General features: G+C 43.4%; 1 protein-coding gene across 1 annotated transcript in view; it reads left to right on the plus strand.

Moving 5' to 3' along the window:
• The window catches only part of LOC135515806 (liprin-alpha-2-like), a 244,032-nt gene extending 225,620 nt beyond the window's left edge, over window positions 1-18,412 (plus strand). Inside the window, exons 21-31 of the mRNA XM_064939544.1 lie at window positions 1,863-1,944; window positions 3,179-3,379; window positions 10,475-10,540; window positions 12,023-12,058; window positions 12,252-12,427; window positions 12,527-12,624; window positions 13,291-13,466; window positions 13,901-13,969; window positions 14,353-14,506; window positions 16,165-16,248; window positions 17,038-18,412. Of these exons, the coding sequence (XP_064795616.1) occupies window positions 1,863-1,944; window positions 3,179-3,379; window positions 10,475-10,540; window positions 12,023-12,058; window positions 12,252-12,427; window positions 12,527-12,624; window positions 13,291-13,466; window positions 13,901-13,969; window positions 14,353-14,506; window positions 16,165-16,223 (1,117 nt within the window). The 3' untranslated portion in view covers window positions 16,224-16,248; window positions 17,038-18,412. The remainder of the gene's footprint in view (window positions 1-1,862; window positions 1,945-3,178; window positions 3,380-10,474; window positions 10,541-12,022; window positions 12,059-12,251; window positions 12,428-12,526; window positions 12,625-13,290; window positions 13,467-13,900; window positions 13,970-14,352; window positions 14,507-16,164; window positions 16,249-17,037) is intronic.
• The last annotated feature ends 217 nt before the right edge of the window (window positions 18,413-18,629 follow it).

Here is an 18,629-nt window from a genome sequence, read left to right on the forward strand (position 1 = left end):
ACTCTGTCCCTCTATGGCTGTTAATGACCCCTTGCTTTCTAGCTGTCTTTCTTCCTTTCGATCTTTCTATCTTTTCATTTACCGTATAAAATGTTTCTTCCCCACAGTGCAATGTCGGCTGCATCCATGGCTGGACAAAGAATGTGTGCCATCACCCGTTAATGGGTTGATTTCTATACTTGGAATGTCCAATACCTTCCTCCTTCCTTGTGCGTGTTTCTATATCTGTGACTGTGAGATATAACCGGTTCTGATACCGGGTTATGGGGCGTCATATCTTGTTGTTTTATTTTCTTTGTCATAACTGTTTCCTTCCTTTCCCAGCTATGTTCAGTGGATGTATATCTCATGCATAAGAATCTAACATGAACATATCTATCTATATGCCTGTTGTATAGACACAACATTGAATGGAAACAAAATTGATTGACATCAATGGACACAGCTCCTATGTTGTGTGTCAGTCCATTCAGTCTTTGTATGGTGTATTCAAGTGCCCTTTCTCTGCACTGAGGCCTTCAACTCTGACCAAGTCACATACATAATGTGTCACATGCCTTTTCTCCATATGCCTCATGTTGGCCACTATGTCTCCAGATGGAAGACATTTTAGCTGCACTCAGGAACTAGTTTCTTGCCTTAGAACTCTCATGACCTATTCTGTTCACGGAATAGAATTGTAACTTCAGAAGTCTGTTTTTGTGTGTAGCATGTTGTGTGAGTTGTGTATTTATCAGATCAACAGGCCCTCTCTATATTGAGACTCTTAGACCAGTCAGACACTATCAACTGTCTTCGGGAAGTAGTGTTCCACAGTTGGGTATCTCTCTAGCGTAGCCTCTCTGGTTCTTTTCTACACCATAGACCTCCCACCAATCTGCTCCCCAACTCCATTAGTTAGCAGTGTGCAAACAGCAATAAAGATGAGACACACACACACACACACACATACCCCAAACACACATTTATATAGACTGTTCATCAGTTCTGTCTCTCACTCTGCCTAACAGAGTTGGTGTTGCAGGAATCAGCATGTTACAAATTGCCTGGTATATGACTGAGTAAAGAGAACCTCCTCTCCTCTGCTCTCCCTAGAAAAGGTGCAATTTACTCTGAGCTGAGTATGGCGGCAGGAGTGCTTAGGACAGCTTTCAAAGTGGTGTTCAGCACAAATAATACATTTCTCTATTTCACTCTGACCATCTTAGTTTACCTATTGAACACTTACACCGCCACACAAATTAAGTATGACCTTTTTTTTTAAAGAATGTTAATAAAGACGCCAGACACGATTTAAAGATGGCAGAAAGAATACTTTCAGCAAGACTCTCAAAAGGGTATCTCAATCAGCAGAAAAGGCCCAGTCTCTCTGTGGTTAGTATCTCAGCAGTAGTAATACATTTCCAGCTGCAGCACAGAGACAAGTGGAGATTTTGGTTCTTCAGATAGGCAAATCAAAGTCAGGCTTCAGTGAGCAGCCCAGCAGCCCTAGCTGTCCCTTCAAGGTGTGTCTGGACCAGATGGTGAGAGAGAGAGGGGCAGAGAGAGAAAGAGAGAGAAAGGGGCAGAGCAGCAGAGAGAAAGACAGGCAGAGAGGGGGGGGGGCAGACAGAGATAGAGAGAGCTAAGGGCAGAGAGAGCGTACTCATTTTACATGCAGTGTGTGTGGAGAGATTGTATGATAAGGTCGTGCCCTTTCTGAAAGCTCTGGCCTGTGAGAGAGAAAGTGTGTGGCACTGTACAGTGAACACACACACAAAATCTTGGTGTAATACTAGTGCCTTGTTTGAGGGGGAGTAAGTGTCTCACTATATATGTGTGTGTGCAGTGTATTAATCCCATGTCTCTGCTCCCGCCCTCAGGCACGAGTTGTTGGAAGAGGCGAGGAGGAAAGGCTTACCTTTCGCCCAATGGGACGGCCCCACAGTGGTGGCCTGGCTGGAGGTAGGCACTCCTCTACTCTGGCCTGGAGCCATTCTCAATCCTCCCGCCTCTGGGATAGATTTACAAGGTCTGTGCCAGACTCCCACTCTGTGAAGAAGATAATATTCTCCACCCCGGTGAAGTGGTCTATTCCTCCTCGACTCCCCAGTCTGCACACTCAGCATTCACCTGAGATACAACACCCATTATCCTCTAACCTCTGACCGGTGATGATGTTTCACATTTCAAATCAATTACCCGATGCCTTACTTCAGCCTAGTGGTCACCCTTTCTAATACGGCACTTCAAAATGCAAACCAGTTACTTTCCTTAAATCAAAACATGGGATGACACAGTGCTGTTACATAATCGTTGGATGTATTGTAATTACAACCCGGGGAAGTCCAATGCCGTAGTAGTCAGCATGTTACCCAGAGTTATTATAAAATGATTACGTCTCCGGCTGACATTACTCTTTGTGCTTTATTATATTAAGTCTATTATCTAATCCAGTGTTTCCCCAACTCCAGTCCTCCAGTACCCCAACAGTACTCATTTTTATTGTAGCCCTGGACAAGCACACCTGATACAACTGGTCAACTGATCATCAACCCTCAATGAGTTGAATGAGGTGTGTTTGTCCCAGGCTATAACAACACTGTGTGATGTTGGGGGTACTGGAAGAGTGGAGTTGGGAAACATTCTGGCGTTGGGCCTATGGGACCAGCAGTGTGTTGAATCCGGATCTCACGGATATTATGGGAGACAATGTCCCAGATTTTGATGTCACCTTGGTGGACGCCTCAGAGGCTGTTGGTAAAGGTCTACTCTGTGATTTACTATGCCATGTTCTCCCCAGCTTGTAATTGCTTGACATTACACCTCATAAAGGCCATAGTAATGTTGTGTAATATTGGGTATTCATTAAGTAAATGAATGCGTTGCCTATCAATGAATCATCACAGTTTATTTTCTGTCTTCATTGAAATATCCTATGTCTGTCCTATGTCTATGTCAGTTTTTCCTCATTTAATTATGATAGAACATGCTTGAACATACAAGGTGAACATTTCAACCATGACTGCCCCCTACTGTTTCTCAGATCTTTATTAAAACAAGGAAATGCTACTAAACTTGTCTACCATAAGTAAGGATGGTAGACAAGTCCTCCCACCACATCACCTATAATTTGTCAAAACAAGCTCACTCGCTACTTTACATGAAATCACAAATGGTCTTCCTCCTCCTGTTTCAGCTGTGGCTGGGGATGCCAGCCTGGTACGTGGCGGCGTGTCGCGCCAACGTGAAGAGCGGTGCCATCATGTCTGCCCTGTCGGACACAGAGATCCAGAGGGAGATTGGCATCAGTAACCCCCTGCACCGCCTCAAACTACGGCTGGCCATCCAGGAGATGGTGTCCCTCACCAGTCCATCTGCCCCGCCAACCTCCAGAACCGTGAGTGTCCATTGACACGCGCACACACACACACACACAAACACACCCATGAATGTAACTGCCGTCAGTGTTAGCTTAGCATATAGCGCTGCCTCTCTGAACCTGCCTCTGACTGGGCTTTAACCAGGCTCCTCTACCACACCAACACACGTGACCGCCTGCTTGACAACAAACACATCGAGCCATAGAAAAAGCATCCTATTCGATAGCTCCACCGGTGACATTTTGAGTGTGCTTACGGCACGTTCTTAACTCCGATATGCATGCATACACACACACACACGGTATAGTCTTCAAGGGTAAAGACACTCAAGAAGCTATTTCTGCTAGTTTGCATTGTAACGCCTTCACAGTCAGAGAGCCTGGCTTGTGTAGCATCTCTATCCTTTGTGTTGGTAACTGAATTTTGGAGAGAATGGGAGGAAAGCGGTTAAGGCCGGCTTGTTTATCTCTCAGTAGTGTCAGTCAGCTCATGCACTTAATTCAGCTCTGCAGCATTTACTCTAATTTAGCACACCAACAGCTGTTTTATACCTCAGTCTGATTCACAGCTCTGAGTTGTCATGGTGATTTCATGTAACCTCTGAGGAACCTGCTGAGCTTAATGCTACAAACTGTTTTATTCTATGTAGCTTTATCACACACACACACACACACACACACACACACACACACACACACACACACACACACACACACACACACACACTTAAACTGAATCTTTCATCAAGGAGCAGTGAACTCTGGGAATATGACTCTTTAGACCCCCTCTGCCCTGGCTCCACCTGCTGTGACTGGTGGTCAGTTCCCTGCCCCTCTGAAACAAATGACCACTTTAAGTTTACACTCCGGGTTAATCAACCCTGTAAATGCAGGGGGTGTGTCTGACAAGCAGAACACTGACGGGGAAAGGTGGGGTAGGGAGCTAACTTCTTTATTCGACCAGTCACAGGACTGGTTATTCTGCTGCCTTTAAGCTCAGAGACAGTGACGTCTGATTCACCCTATGGGGCCGACCCGAACCGTACTATGCTGCCCAGCACAGCTGGGCTTGGCTCGGCTCTGTAGTGTGAAACAAGCATGCATGAGCAGCCCTTTAGTACTGTGTCTTTAATAAAGATTGTCATCCCCTCAAGTGTTCTTATCTAGGTCGTGACAGCTTGATCCAGTGGGGCTGCAAAGCACAGCAATCATGGCTGCTAAAATTAGAATCAACAACAGATTAGAATGGGTTGGAATGGGGTTTAACGGTGTGTTACACTGAGGTATATCAAACTAGACTATTAGAATGGGGTTTAACGGTGTGGTACACTGAGGTATATCAAACTAGACTATTAGAATGGGGTTTAACGGTGTGGTACACTGAGGTATATCAAACTAGACTATTAGAATGGGGTTTAACGGTGTGGTACACTGAGGTATATCAAACTAGACTATTAGAATGGGGTTTAACGGTGTGGTACACTGAGGTATATCAAGACTAGACTATTAGAATGGGGTTTAACGGTGTGGTACACTGAGGTATATCAAACTAGACTATTAGAATGGGGTTTAACGGTGTGGTACACTGAGGTATATCAAACTAGACTATTAGAATGGGGTTTAACGGTGTGGTACACTGAGGTATATCAAACTAGACTATTAGAATGGGGTTTAACGGTGTGGTACACTGAGGTATATCAAACTAGACTATTAGAATGGGGTTTAACGGTGTGGTACACTGAGGTATATCAAACTAGACTATTAGAATGGGGTTTAACGGTGTGGTACACTGAGGTATATCAAACTAGACTATTAGAATGGGGTTTAACGGTGTGGTACACTGAGGTATATCAAACTAGACTATTAGAATGGGGTTTAACGGTGTGGTACACTGAGGTATATCAAACTAGACTATTAGAATGGGGTTTAACGGTGTGGTACACTGAGGTATATCAAACTAGACTATTAGAATGGGGTTTAACGGTGTGGTACACTGAGGTATATCAAACTAGACTATTAGAATGGGGTTTAACGGTGTGGTACACTGAGGTATATCAAACTAGACTATTAGAATGGGGTTTAACGGTGTGGTACACTGAGGTATATCAAACTAGACTATTAGAATGGGGTTTAACGGTGTGGTACACTGAGGTATATCAAACTAGACTATTAGAATGGGGTTTAACGGTGTGGTACACTGAGGTATATAAAACTAGACTATTAGAATGGGGTTTAACGGTGTGGTACACTGAGGTATATCAAACTAGACTATTAGAATGGGGTTTAACGGTGTGGTACACTGAGGTATATCAAACTAGACTATTAGAATGGGGTTTAACGGTGGTACACTGAGGTATATCAAACTAGACTATTAGAATGGGGGGTTTAACTGGTACACTGAGGTATATCAAACTAGACTATTAGAATGGGGTTTAACGGTGTGGTACACTGAGGTATATCAAACTAGACTATTAGAATGGGGTTTAACGGTGTGGTACACTGAGGTATATAAAACTAGACTATTAGAATGGGGTTTAACGGTGTGGCACACTGAGGTATATCAAACTAGACTATTAGAATGGGGTTTAACGGTGTGGTACACTGAGGTATATCAAACTAGACTATTAGAATGGGGTTTAATGGTGTGGTACACTGAGGTATATCAAACTAGACTGAGTCTGTTAGAAAGGGGTTTAACAGTGTGGTACACTGAGGTATATCAAACTAGACTGAGTCTGTTAGAAAGGGGTTTAACCTTGTGGAACACTGAGGTATATCAAACTAGACTGAGTCTGTTAGAAAGGGGTTTAACCTTGTGGAACACTGAGGTATATCAAACTAGACTGAGTCTGTTAGAAAGGGGTTTAACAGTGTGGTACACTGAGGTATATCAAACTAGACTGAGTCTGTTAGAAAGGGGTTTAACAGTGTGGTACACTGAGGTATATCAAACTAGACTGAGTCTGTTAGAAAGGGGTTTAACCTTGTGGAACACTGAGGTATATCAAACTAGACTGAGTCTGTTAGAAAGGGGTTTAACAGTGTGGTACACTGAGGTATATCAAACTAGACTGAGTCTGTTAGAAAGGGGTTTAACAGTGTGGTACACTGAGGTATATCAAACTAGACTGAGTCTGTTAGAAAGGGGTTTAACAGTGTGGAACACTGAGGTATATCAAACTAGACTGAGTCTGTTAGAAAGGGGTTTAACAGTGTGGTACACTGAGGTATATCAAACTAGACTGAGTCTGTTAGAAAGGGGTTTAACAGTGTGGAACACTGAGGTATATCAAACTAGACTGAGTCTGTTAGAAAGGGGTTTAACCTTGTGGTACACTGAGGTATATCAAACTAGACTGAGTCTGTTAGAAAGGGGTTTAACCTTGTGGTACACTGAGGTATATCAAACTAGACTGAGTCTGTTAGAAAGGGGTTTAACAGTGTGGTACACTGAGGTATATCAAACTAGACTGAGTCTGTTAGAAAGGGGTTTAACCGTGTGGAACACTGAGGTATATCAAACTAGACTGAGTCTGTTAGAAAGGGGTTTAACAGTGTGGTACACTGAGGTATATCAAACTAGACTGAGTCTGTTAGAAAGGGGTTTAACAGTGTGGTACACTGAGGTATATCAAACTAGACTGAGTCTGTTAGAAAGGGGTTTAACAGTGTGGTACACTGAGGTATATCAAACGAGACTAACTCTGTTAGAAAGGGGTTGAACAGTGTGGTACACTGAGGTATATCAAACTAGACTGAGTCTGTTAGAAAGGGGTTTAACCTTGTGGAACACTGAGGTATATCAAACTAGACTGAGTCTGTTAGAAAGGGTTTAACCTTGTGGAACACTGAGGTATATCAAACTAGACTGAGTCTGTTAGAAAGGGGTTTAACCTTGTGGAACACTGAGGTATATCAAACTAGACTGAGTCTGTTAGAAAGGGGTTTAACCTTGTGGTACACTGAGGTATATCAAACTAGACTGAGTCTGTTAGAAAGGGGTTTAACGGTGTGGTACACTGAGGTATATCAAACTAGACTGAGTCTGTTAGAAAGGGGTTTAACGGTGTGGTACACTGAGGTATATCAAACTAGACTGAGTCTGTTAGAAAGGGGTTTAACAGTGTGGTACACTGAGGTATATCAAACTAGACTGAGTCTGTTAGAAAGGGGTTTAACCTTGTGGAACACTGAGGTATATCAAACTAGACTGAGTCTGTTAGAAAGGGGTTTAACAGTGTGGAACACTGAGGTATATCAAACTAGACTGAGTCTGTTAGAAAGGGGTTTAACCTTGTGGTACACTGAGGTATATCAAACTAGACTGAGTCTGTTAGAAAGGGGTTTAACAGTGTGGAACACTTAGGTATATCAAACTAGACTGAGTCTGTTAGAAAGGGGTTTAACAGTGTGGAACACTGAGGTATATCAAACTAGACTGAGTCTGTTAGAAAGGGGTTTAACAGTGTGGAACACTGAGGTATATCAAACTAGACTGAGTCTGTTAGAAAGGGGTTTAACAGTGTGGAACACTGAGGTATATCAAACTAGACTGAGTCTGTTAGAAAGGGGTTTAACAGTGTGGTACACTGAGGTATATCAAACTAGACTGAGTCTGTTAGAAAGGGGTTTAACCTTGTGGAACACTGAGGTATATCAAACTAGACTGAGTCTGTTAGAAAGGGGTTTAACAGTGTGGTACACTGAGGTATATCAAACTAGACTGAGTCTGTTAGAAAGGGGTTTAACAGTGTGGTACACTGAGGTATATCAAACTAGACTGAGTCTGTTAGAAAGGGTTTAACCTTGTGGAACACTGAGGTATATCAAACTAGACTGAGTCTGTTAGAAAGGGGTTTAACCTTGTGGAACACTGAGGTATATCAAACTAGACTGAGTCTGTTAGAAAGGGGTTTAACCTTGTGGAACACTGAGGTATATCAAACTAGACTGAGTCTGTTAGAAAGGGGTTTAACAGTGTGGTACACTGAGGTATATCAAACTAGACTGAGTCTGTTAGAAAGGGGTTTAACCGTGTGGAACACTGAGGTATATCAAACTAGACTGAGTCTGTTAGAAAGGGGTTTAACCGTGTGGAACACTGAGGTATATCAAACTAGACTGAGTCTGTTAGAAAGGGGTTTAACCGTGTGGAACACTGAGGTATATCAAACTAGACTGAGTCTGTTAGAAAGGGGTTTAACAGTGTGGTACACTGAGGTATATCAAACGAGACTAACTCTGTTAGAAAGGGGTTGAACAGTGTGGTACACTGAGGTATATCAAACTAGACTGAGTCTGTTAGAAAGGGGTTTAACCTTGTGGAACACTGAGGTATATCAAACTAGACTGAGTCTGTTAGAAAGGGGTTTAACCTTGTGGAACACTGAGGTATATCAAACTAGACTGAGTCTGTTAGAAAGGGGTTTAACCTTGTGGAACACTGAGGTATATCAAACTAGACTGAGTCTGTTAGAAAGGGGTTTAACCTTGTGGAACACTGAGGTATATCAAACTAGACTGAGTCTGTTAGAAAGGGGTTTAACAGTGTGGAACACTGAGGTATATCAAACTAGACTGAGTCTGTTAGAAAGGGGTTTAACCGTGTGGAACACTGAGGTATATCAAACTAGACTGAGTCTGTTAGAAAGGGGTTTAACCGTGTGGAACACTGAGGTATATCAAACTAGACTGAGTCTGTTAGAAAGGGGTTTAACAGTGTGGAACACTGAGGTATATCAAACTAGACTGAGTCTGTTAGAAAGGGGTTTAACCGTGTGGAACACTGAGGTATATCAAACTAGACTGAGTCTGTTAGAAAGGGGTTTAACCGTGTGGAACACTGAGGTATATCAAACTAGACTGAGTCTGTTAGAAAGGGGTTTAACAGTGTGGTACACTGAGGTATATCAAACTAGACTGAGTCTGTTAGAAAGGGGTTTAACAGTGTGGAACACTGAGGTATATCAAACTAGACTGAGTCTGTTAGAAAGGGGTTTAACCTTGTGGTACACTGAGGTATATCAAACTAGACTGAGTCTGTTAGAAAGGGGTTTAACCTTGTGGTACACTGAGGTATATCAAACTAGACTGAGTCTGTTAGAAAGGGGTTTAACGGTGTGGTACACTGAGGTATATCAAACTAGACTGAGTCTGTTAGAAAGGGGTTTAACAGTGTGGAACACTGAGGTATATCAAACTAGACTGAGTCTGTTAGAAAGGGGTTTAACCTTGTGGTACACTGAGGTATATCAAACTAGACTGAGTCTGTTAGAAAGGGGTTTAACCTTGTGGTACACTGAGGTATATCAAACTAGACTGAGTCTGTTAGAAAGGGGTTTAACAGTGTGGTACACTGAGGTATATCAAACTAGACTGAGTCTGTTAGAAAGGGGTTTAACCTTGTGGTACACTGAGGTATATCAAACTAGACTGAGTCTGTTAGAAAGGGGTTTAACCGTGTGGAACACTGAGGTATATCAAACTAGACTGAGTCTGTTAGAAAGGGGTTTAACCGTGTGGTACACTGAGGTATATCAAACTAGACTGAGTCTGTTAGAAAGGGGTTTAACAGTGTGGTACACTGAGGTATATCAAACTAGACTGAGGTGGATATGCATGTTTGTATTTGTGTCTGTTTGCTACAAACCCCTGTACTAATCCACTACTACACTAGGTTATGGTGAACCAGTCTTGTCATGCATGGTAAATGTGTTCCTTTGGCCCGTATGTGTTGCACCTGTGTAGGTGGGCTGCTCCTGTCTTATGTGCTGTTTTTGTCTATCCAAAGTCAGAAGTTGCCCCTAACCACTGATACAGGATCAGATAGTATTTCACCCCTTTAATGGATAAGGTTATGATGGGGACAGAGTATCTGATCCTAGATCTGTGGTTAAGGACATCTTCTACCTCAGTCAGTTTTGTGTCTGTGTTTGTTTGTGTACTGTGCATGCCCTTTGACCCCAGAGGGGCGGGCCTGCTCATCATCTGACCATGATGCTATAACACTATTGGCTTACAGTGGTGCTGCTCTTCTTCTTTAATACTGCTTGCCCCTCCTGGCGGACTACTGCTGCTGCTGCTGTCTTCTTCTCTTGGTCACCTCACTCCTAGCCGTCAGGCAATGTATGGGTGACCCACGAGGAAATGGAGACCCTCGCAGTACCCTCCTCCAAAACGGTTAGTCCCTCCTCTCCTTTTACCTCTTCTCTGCTCTCACTCACTTGCTTTCACTGCAGTGTTGAGACTTGTCAATGGCTGCTTTACTGAGGCCTGTACTGAGGACTAGCCTAGCAGTTAGAGCATTGGGCCAGTAACCAAAAGGTCACTGATTTGAATAACCGAGCCGACAAGGTGAAAAATCTGTCATTGTGCCCTTGTGTAAGGAACTTCACCCTGATTTGCTCCAGGGGTATTAACCCTATAAAACAATACATTTCACTGCGCCTATCTGGTGTATGTGACAATAAAACATGTTTTTCCCCCTATAGGATTTGGAGGGTAGGGAGATTGAATAACAGTAGGTTTGTTGATAATGTGGTTAGACTTCATCACATCACATCCATTCTCCGTTTCATTATAATGGGTAAAGAAGGCTTTTTAATTGTAATGACTGGTGCACTGCCCTATATTTACCAGTATGTGTTGGTGTTACTGCTATGGTTCAGGGAGCTGCGTTGCCCTTGGGTACCATACTGTATTTACCCTATAATTACCTGTGTTTATGGTACGTTTCAGCCAGCTGTTGATTAGATACAGCACATGTCAAGACATAATGCTATTTTTTTTCCATTAGAAATTTCATCCTTTTAAACCTGACAGTGATCAGCTGATTGTACATAGGATTCACACTACAAGACCGGTGTAAGAAGCTACATCAAATCAGATACAGGTCTGCTAACTGATACAGTATGTTCCCGAACATGTTCATTTAAAACCTATTGGTTCTGTCTCAAGATTAAAGCTTGCTGGATTACTAGTCACTGCAGGTGTCATTCATGTCAATCCCTAGGACACAGACAGCTGTGTACTATACTGTACATGTAATAATGGATCTCTTTGAGCTTGAACATAAAGGTTATTCTTTGTTCCACTGTTCTCCCTGCCTCTAATACAGCCTGCATGTCAGGCACAATGAGGCTAATAGCCAAATCCGTACCATTGTACGGAGGGTGAACCGCGGGGGAAAAGGCTCTCATTTGTGCCAGGCGTTTTGTGCGAATGGGGTTGGATTGGCCTAATGTGGCAGCAGCCCCGTCTCCAAATCAAATGTAATCTGGCAGCAGCTCAGCCCAGGACTAAAGGGATAACTGTGTTACTCTCCCATGGGGCCAGTTCAGTTCACACGCTAAAGGGAGGAAATCATTCTCCCTTCTCAGATTGCAGATAAATCCCACAGGCCACTTTCCCTCCCTCGAATAGTGATTTTTCATGCATATTTAGATGGAGTTCTACTTTTAGATGTGAATAGTTTGTTCTGGGAATATATGTGAGGGAGACCTCTACTGTACGTTCTGAGGCCTTTGTTCTGACTTGAGCAAGTCAAGAGCCTCTGATGCTAGAGTAGAGACTATTGGACTGTAGATGAAGTCCAGTGACCTGTTGCTATTATGTTCTCATGCATATTGCTACTGTTTCTTTTCCATGCCTGACCAATGACAGAGGTCCGGGGAGTCCGAGGAGGGGAGCTGGGCGCAGGTAAAGGATTTGCGGTCTCTCTCATGGATTAGAACAGTAGAATTGTAGATTATTTAGACTTACTCTATTTTTATTTAACCTTTGTTTAACTAGGCACACACCAGAGTTGTCTATGTGGCTACTTTTAAACCTCAAAATCGTGTACAGATGAACAATGGGCTACAGTATGTAATTGTTTCCTTGTCATTGTCAGACTCTAGCGTATGGTGACATGAACCATGAGTGGATAGGGAACGAGTGGTTGCCCAGTCTAGGACTACCTCAGTACCGCAGCTACTTCATGGAGTGCCTGGTGGACGCCCGCATGCTGGACCACCTCACCAAGAAGGACCTCCGGGTGCATCTCAAAATGGTGGACAGCTTTCACAGGTACACCTGCCCTCCTCCTGCCTGATGTAGGATTTGATCAGAAAGTGTAGTCTCATTTTGTGGTAATAAGTGGCTTTTCTCACGTTCCCATGTCTTTAGGACAAGTTTGCAGTATGGTATCATGGGTCTGAAGAAGCTCAACTATGACAGGAAAGAGCTGGAGAGACGCAGAGAGCACAGCCAGCATGAAATGAGAGGTACTTAAAGGGAAATTCCACCCAAAAACAATATTTTGGTATTTGTTGCATTAGTCCATTGTTGACATAGTCCCAAAATGTTTTTGCTTGTCAGCAATCACATTTTCAAGATATGTAACTTTCAAAACACAGAAATCATCCCCGTATGATGCATTTAGTATCATATGACGCAAAACGCAGGATCATATGATGCAAAATCCCTCAAATGGGGATGATTTCTGTATTTTTTAAAGTTATATACAGTATCTTCAAAAGTTGATTGGTGACAGTCCCAAAATGTTATGCTTATGTCAACAATGGACTAATGAAACAAATACCAAAAGATCGTTTTTGGGTGGACTTTTTTTCTTTTAAAAAGACTGCTCTTGGAACGATTATGAAGTCCGTTAAGCTAAAATATATTCTACTAGTGTCTAATTACAATCTCGTTAGTAATCTGCTAAGGCAAATAATATTTGTGGAAGCGCACTTACTTCACAGTATGTATTGCATTCTATTGTGAAATATAGCCAAGCAGTCATAGAGATAGGAGGTGATGGTCAGTAAGGACCAATCTAGCAGAGCCCAGAGGTTCTCTTCATCATGTAACCAGACATGGAAATATTCTGTGTCTGTGGCCCAACACCCATGTTGTGTTTACTGTAATACCATGTCTGTGTGCCCCAGACGTGCTGGTGTGGAGCAACGAGCGGGTGATTCGCTGGGTCCAGAGCATCGGCCTAAAGGACTATGCCAACATCCTGCTGGAGAGCGGCGTGCACGGGGCCCTGGTCGCCCTCGATGACAACTTTGACCACACCAGCCTGGCGCTGCTCATCCAGATCCCCAACCAAAGCACTCAGGTCAGATCCCTCTGCCCCGCATCACGCTATAGCATAGTTACGCCACGAGCGCTATGCATAATATACTAGCGTAAGAGGAAGACATTAACATCTTCATTCCAAGAGTCCGTGTCCGTAGTCTTGTCTCTCTAAAAGCAAGTGAATTATGATGTTAAATTGAACAGTGTTTTCAATTGTTTAGATTTTAGATTTTCAGGACAGAATAAATGATTTAGAGGATACACTTCAAACACATCTTTTAATTTCTCAGTCTTTCCATCTCAAACAGGTCTAATAATACCCTGAGTGCCAGACCAGTAGGTCAACAGAGAGCTGTTTGGTCATGCTAGCTTGGTATCAAAATGACTGAAAGCGCCTGGAGCCCCAAATAAAGAGACCTACAACTTCCATTTCAAATGTCCCTAATAAGACCTATTTACCCTTCCTCTCCCCAGGCACGTCAGATTCTGGAGAGGGAATATAATAACCTGCTAGCCCTGGGCACTGAGAGACGACTGGACGAGGTGAGTGACTCCTGTCACCCGGACAGCTAGCCCCGCTGTTACCATGGGTGATGGGCCGTGGCAGACAGACACACACACCTGGGTTTGTTGTCAATCATTACTCTGTTTTCCACCATCTCACTGCACCTCAGACCTGTCCTCAGTTTCCACTTCCCACCCATCACTCATTTGTCTCTCATATTGTCTTAGAGTTGGTTTGAGATATAAATATAAGGGGCCTTGGGAAATTAGTAATATTTGTTAGCTATACACTAACACTATAAACACTATATGCAGACACAAGCTGTTCTCAGACCAGTTTATTTGGTGATAAGATAATGGCTGCCATCTCTCAACTCAATCCCTAACGTGTTCGTGTCTCTGTCTGTGTGTCTGTCCATCAGTATGAAGATAATGACCTCCGGGGGCCATCGTGGAGGAGGCAGTTCCCCCCGCGGGACGTCCATGGGATCAGTATGATGCCCGGCTCGGCAGAGACCCTCCCCGCTGGCTTCCGCGTCACCACCGGCTCACACTCCCGTAGGCTACCCCCCGAAGGTGAGCTCTCCCACAGACCCCCTGCATGGCCAAGACCCCCACTAAGTAGACCTTAACAATTAAACTAGAGCATTCAGTTTAGGGAACTTAGCATGGATGAATGTGAATTGCTAAAAATGTTTCAGGGTAAATTGCACTCAAACACTAACAAACAAATGTATTTGATTAAGAGTGTACCTGGATACATTTAATTTCTGTGTTAGAGTTTGGGGGGGGGGGGTGTCCTCTTGCCCCTCTCTTTACTTGGAGCTCTCTCCCCATCACTCTCTCTCGTCTATGGGTGTATGGATGGAGCATGTTGCTGACTGTACCTGTATTTCCTCTGCTCTGGGACTGCTGCTCTGTGTGCAGTGCTCTATGAGGCGCTGGATGACAGTCCTGACGACATGTATTTGGACTGGTTTCAAGGTCAGATATACTGGAGCGATACCATGTGGCCTGCTGTTGGCCTGTGTGCCTTTACGCCCCCCCAAAATTCCCCAGTTCCTGCTGTCCACCCTACCGTACCTCTTCTCATCTCCAACTGTCTTCTCTCTCTACCTCTACTGCTCTGTTCCTCTGTTTCGTTCTGCTCCTGATGCCAACTACAAGGGTGGCCATTTGTTTGTCCAGGGTGTCCGTTTGTTATTGTAGACATATTGTGTGTCCAGTAATTGTTACTCAGGTTGCTGTTATTAGCACAGTAGTTTTTAGTTCCAGCCTCTGCTGCTGCACCCTTGAAGTTAAAGCAATGAATCCCCTTTGCATATGTTAGCTGAGCTATGTTAGCTGAGCTATGTTAGCTGAGCTATGTTAGCTGAGCTATGTTAGCTGAGCTATGTTAGCTGAGCTATGTTAGTTCAGCTATTTTAGTTCAGCTATTTTAGTTCTGCTATTTTAGTTCTATGTTATTTGAGCTATGTTAGTTGCCCTGTAATAAACATTTATGATGGAAAAGATGGATGTTTTACAGTTGCCGGTTTGTGTCGCTCCTCGCCCTGTTGTTAAAAGAGGATGCTGGTCAAAATCTTCACGTTTTCAAGGGAATGAGAGATGTATTGAAACTTGCGTCTGTGATTGTGGCCCAGTGAGTTATAGCTGAACTGTAGTGTAGCAGGCTGCATTATGCCAGAACTCACTCCGGAATTATGGACGCAACTTCTGATTCAAGTCTATCGCTGACATCCGATTGCAGGTTTTGACCAGAGTTCTTCTCTAACACTCTGTCCCCAGTGTAATCGAGCTGCCTTCCTGTATCTGCCTCTATCTGTGGTCCCTGGTCTGTGGTGGTGATGACATTCACAGACTTGTTCCTGTGCGAGGTGTGATTCACTCAAAATGGCCACGTGCACACCTCCTCTGAGTGTGCGATGCAATGTGCCTTGGCTTTGCTAGCTGACATTTTGACTAACCTCGTTCCCGTGTGTGGTGCGTGTGTGTGCAGTGTGTTGTATCCACAGTATGGTCTACTGTTCTCCTAGCCCTTATCAACTGGTTTAGAGTCCGTTTTGTTTGTCTCTCTCATTTGTTTGTCCCTCTCACAGTGGGCAATGGGAGCTGATCCTGTGTCAGTTGTTATGGGCATAAAGTAAGTTGGATAGTATTATCTACTGACCCTGGGCCCACTCTGGGTGTTGAAGCTAAGTGACTAACTGACGGGTCTCTGTCTCCCCCTACAGTTGGCCCCTTAGCAGTGCAGCGTCTGGACAGCTCTACAGTGAGGACCTACTCCTGCTGAGGGAGGAGAAGAGAGACTGTAAGCTGTAAGTCACACACATTATCCCTGTACAAGCTATCAGTTGCGCATACACACATGCTCACGCACAAACTCTCCCTCTCTCTTACATCTGTCGTTCTGCTCAGGGACAGCAAATGACTGTGAGAAATTGGAACTGGGTGAGAGGGTAACTTGTCTTTACAAATAACCATGTTTGCTTGGAGAGGAGAGTCCCCTAGTGCAGGCACTCATGATCAGATCATAGGAGTCAAAGGCAGCAGCATGAGGCGGCCTCACTCTGTTGTCCCTCCTTTAATCTCTGTCCAGCACAGACAACTACAGCCACAGAACACATGGAACTGTATTCCACATCAGGTAACTGATGCAAGCAGTAGAATCAGATAAAAATAGATAAAAATACACCTTGTGGAACAGCGGGGACTGTGAAGAGACACAAACAGGTAGTATGGCAGTAATATACTTTTTGTATTGTAGATATGTAGTGGTGTAATACTGTTAAATTATGTACTGTTTTATATTTTGTTTTATGTGTGATGTAAGTGCCTTAATGTGTTCGGACCCAAGGAAGAGCAGCTGCTGCCTTGGCAGGAATTAATGGGGATCCCTAATAAATACATGAATAGCCCTGAATGCCAAGGTAGAGAGATATATGGCAGCTACGGGAATCTGTCTCAAGTGAGATAATGTTACACAATTAGTAATGTCAACAATAATTCCCATATGATACAATCCATGTTCATGACAACTGCACTGTCACTGTGGATAAAGCTTCACAGTGGCACAGTGTAAGTAAACCATACCTCCTCTCTTTCAGGTCCAGATACTGTATGTAGAGAAGGTCTTACTGTACCTTGGAGCTGCTGGATGGGTCATCCTGCCTGGAACAAACATTCTGACGAGACGCACTGCCAAGAAGCACCCCCCTACCTACCCTCCCACCCACTCTACCCCCGAAAAAGAGAGAGGGGGGGGCAGCGAGGGGTGCCTCTTGCCAAGTCGCCCCCCCTCTGCACTTACGAGTCAAGGCCCCCTGAAACCTGGGCAGCAGCTGCCGGTGCTACTTTCCTTTAATCTGTCCTGTTGTCACCGTTTCTACCTTTTACATGTACAATAACTTGTTGAAGCATAATGTACTGTGTATTTCTTCTACCGGGAGATGTGTAGGTTATCTGTAAATTAATATAAATATGAGGTTTTTTTAATATATATATATATATATAAATATATACACATCTATATTACAAAAAAAAAAGATATTCAGAGTTTGTGCAAATAACCCCCCACCTTCCCATTTCAAGTCCATGACCTTGGTTAAACTATGCTGCTCTTTGAATATTTCTCCAACATTCCCAGAGAGACCATTTTGTACATAGTTATTTTCCATTGTGCTGATAAATTTGTGTTTTCACCTTGGAGAGACTGTCCATCTGGTCGCCATGTGACCCCCCCCCCCCCCCAGCAGGTAAAGCCTGCCCTCTAGTGGCGTGTACAGCCCCATGTATCTGAGTCACCAGCCACAACCCCTCAACTCACAATCATGACGGAGCCCATCTCATAGCAGAGCATTCTGGGAGGACACAGAAACGCACTGTGACGTCTACTGATGATGTGACAAGCACTTTGATACAACCACAGAAACTGTGGACTACAGCCACAGACGGACTCCACTCTGAAGCTACTCAGCTCAGAGATCAACTAACAGCAGGAACACTCTTCATCAGATGATCTCACTCACCTACAGTACCTTGACCATAAAGCCATACATGAATAAACTCAAGCTGAACTTTTTTTATTTTGCCGTGGGGTCCGACTCAGCATCGCTGAGAAATAACTGAAAGACAGACTGCTTATCTCAGTGTGCGTAGAGTGTATATGAACATGTCGAAGTGAGGTGAATTTTAATGACAAACCTGTTGCTTGCTGTGACATTGGTGTAACTGTTAACTCTTTTTTTTTGTCTGAGTTGCCAGGGAAAACTATTGTACAGCCCTCCTACCTGTCTTTGAGTTATTTCTGCTGGAGTACTTGATCAAGTTTGACTTTTGACTTTTACATCCTCGATTTGCACAAACAAAGAATCATTTTATTTTGTGTCCATTTTTTATTCATTACTAATTGTATTTTGGTCAAAACTAAGTGGTGATCAAACAAATTTTCATTGCCAATAAAAAAAAATACTGTCAGTGAAGTAGCTGTTGAAATGACTATTTTTCACTCATTGTTTCACTTCAGAGCTCTAGTATGAAGAGTTCATTCATCATATTAAACTATAAGATATAAACTAAACATGACAATTATTTTATTTAACTAGGGAGGTCCGTTAAGAACAAATTCTTATTTACAATGACGGCCTACCGGGGGTTGGGACCCCCCTCCCACAAAATAAAAAAAAATGTATATATATAC

This window comes from Oncorhynchus masou, chromosome 27 (genome assembly GCF_036934945.1).
Source record: "Oncorhynchus masou masou isolate Uvic2021 chromosome 27, UVic_Omas_1.1, whole genome shotgun sequence".
Lineage (NCBI taxonomy): Eukaryota > Metazoa > Chordata > Actinopteri > Salmoniformes > Salmonidae > Oncorhynchus > Oncorhynchus masou.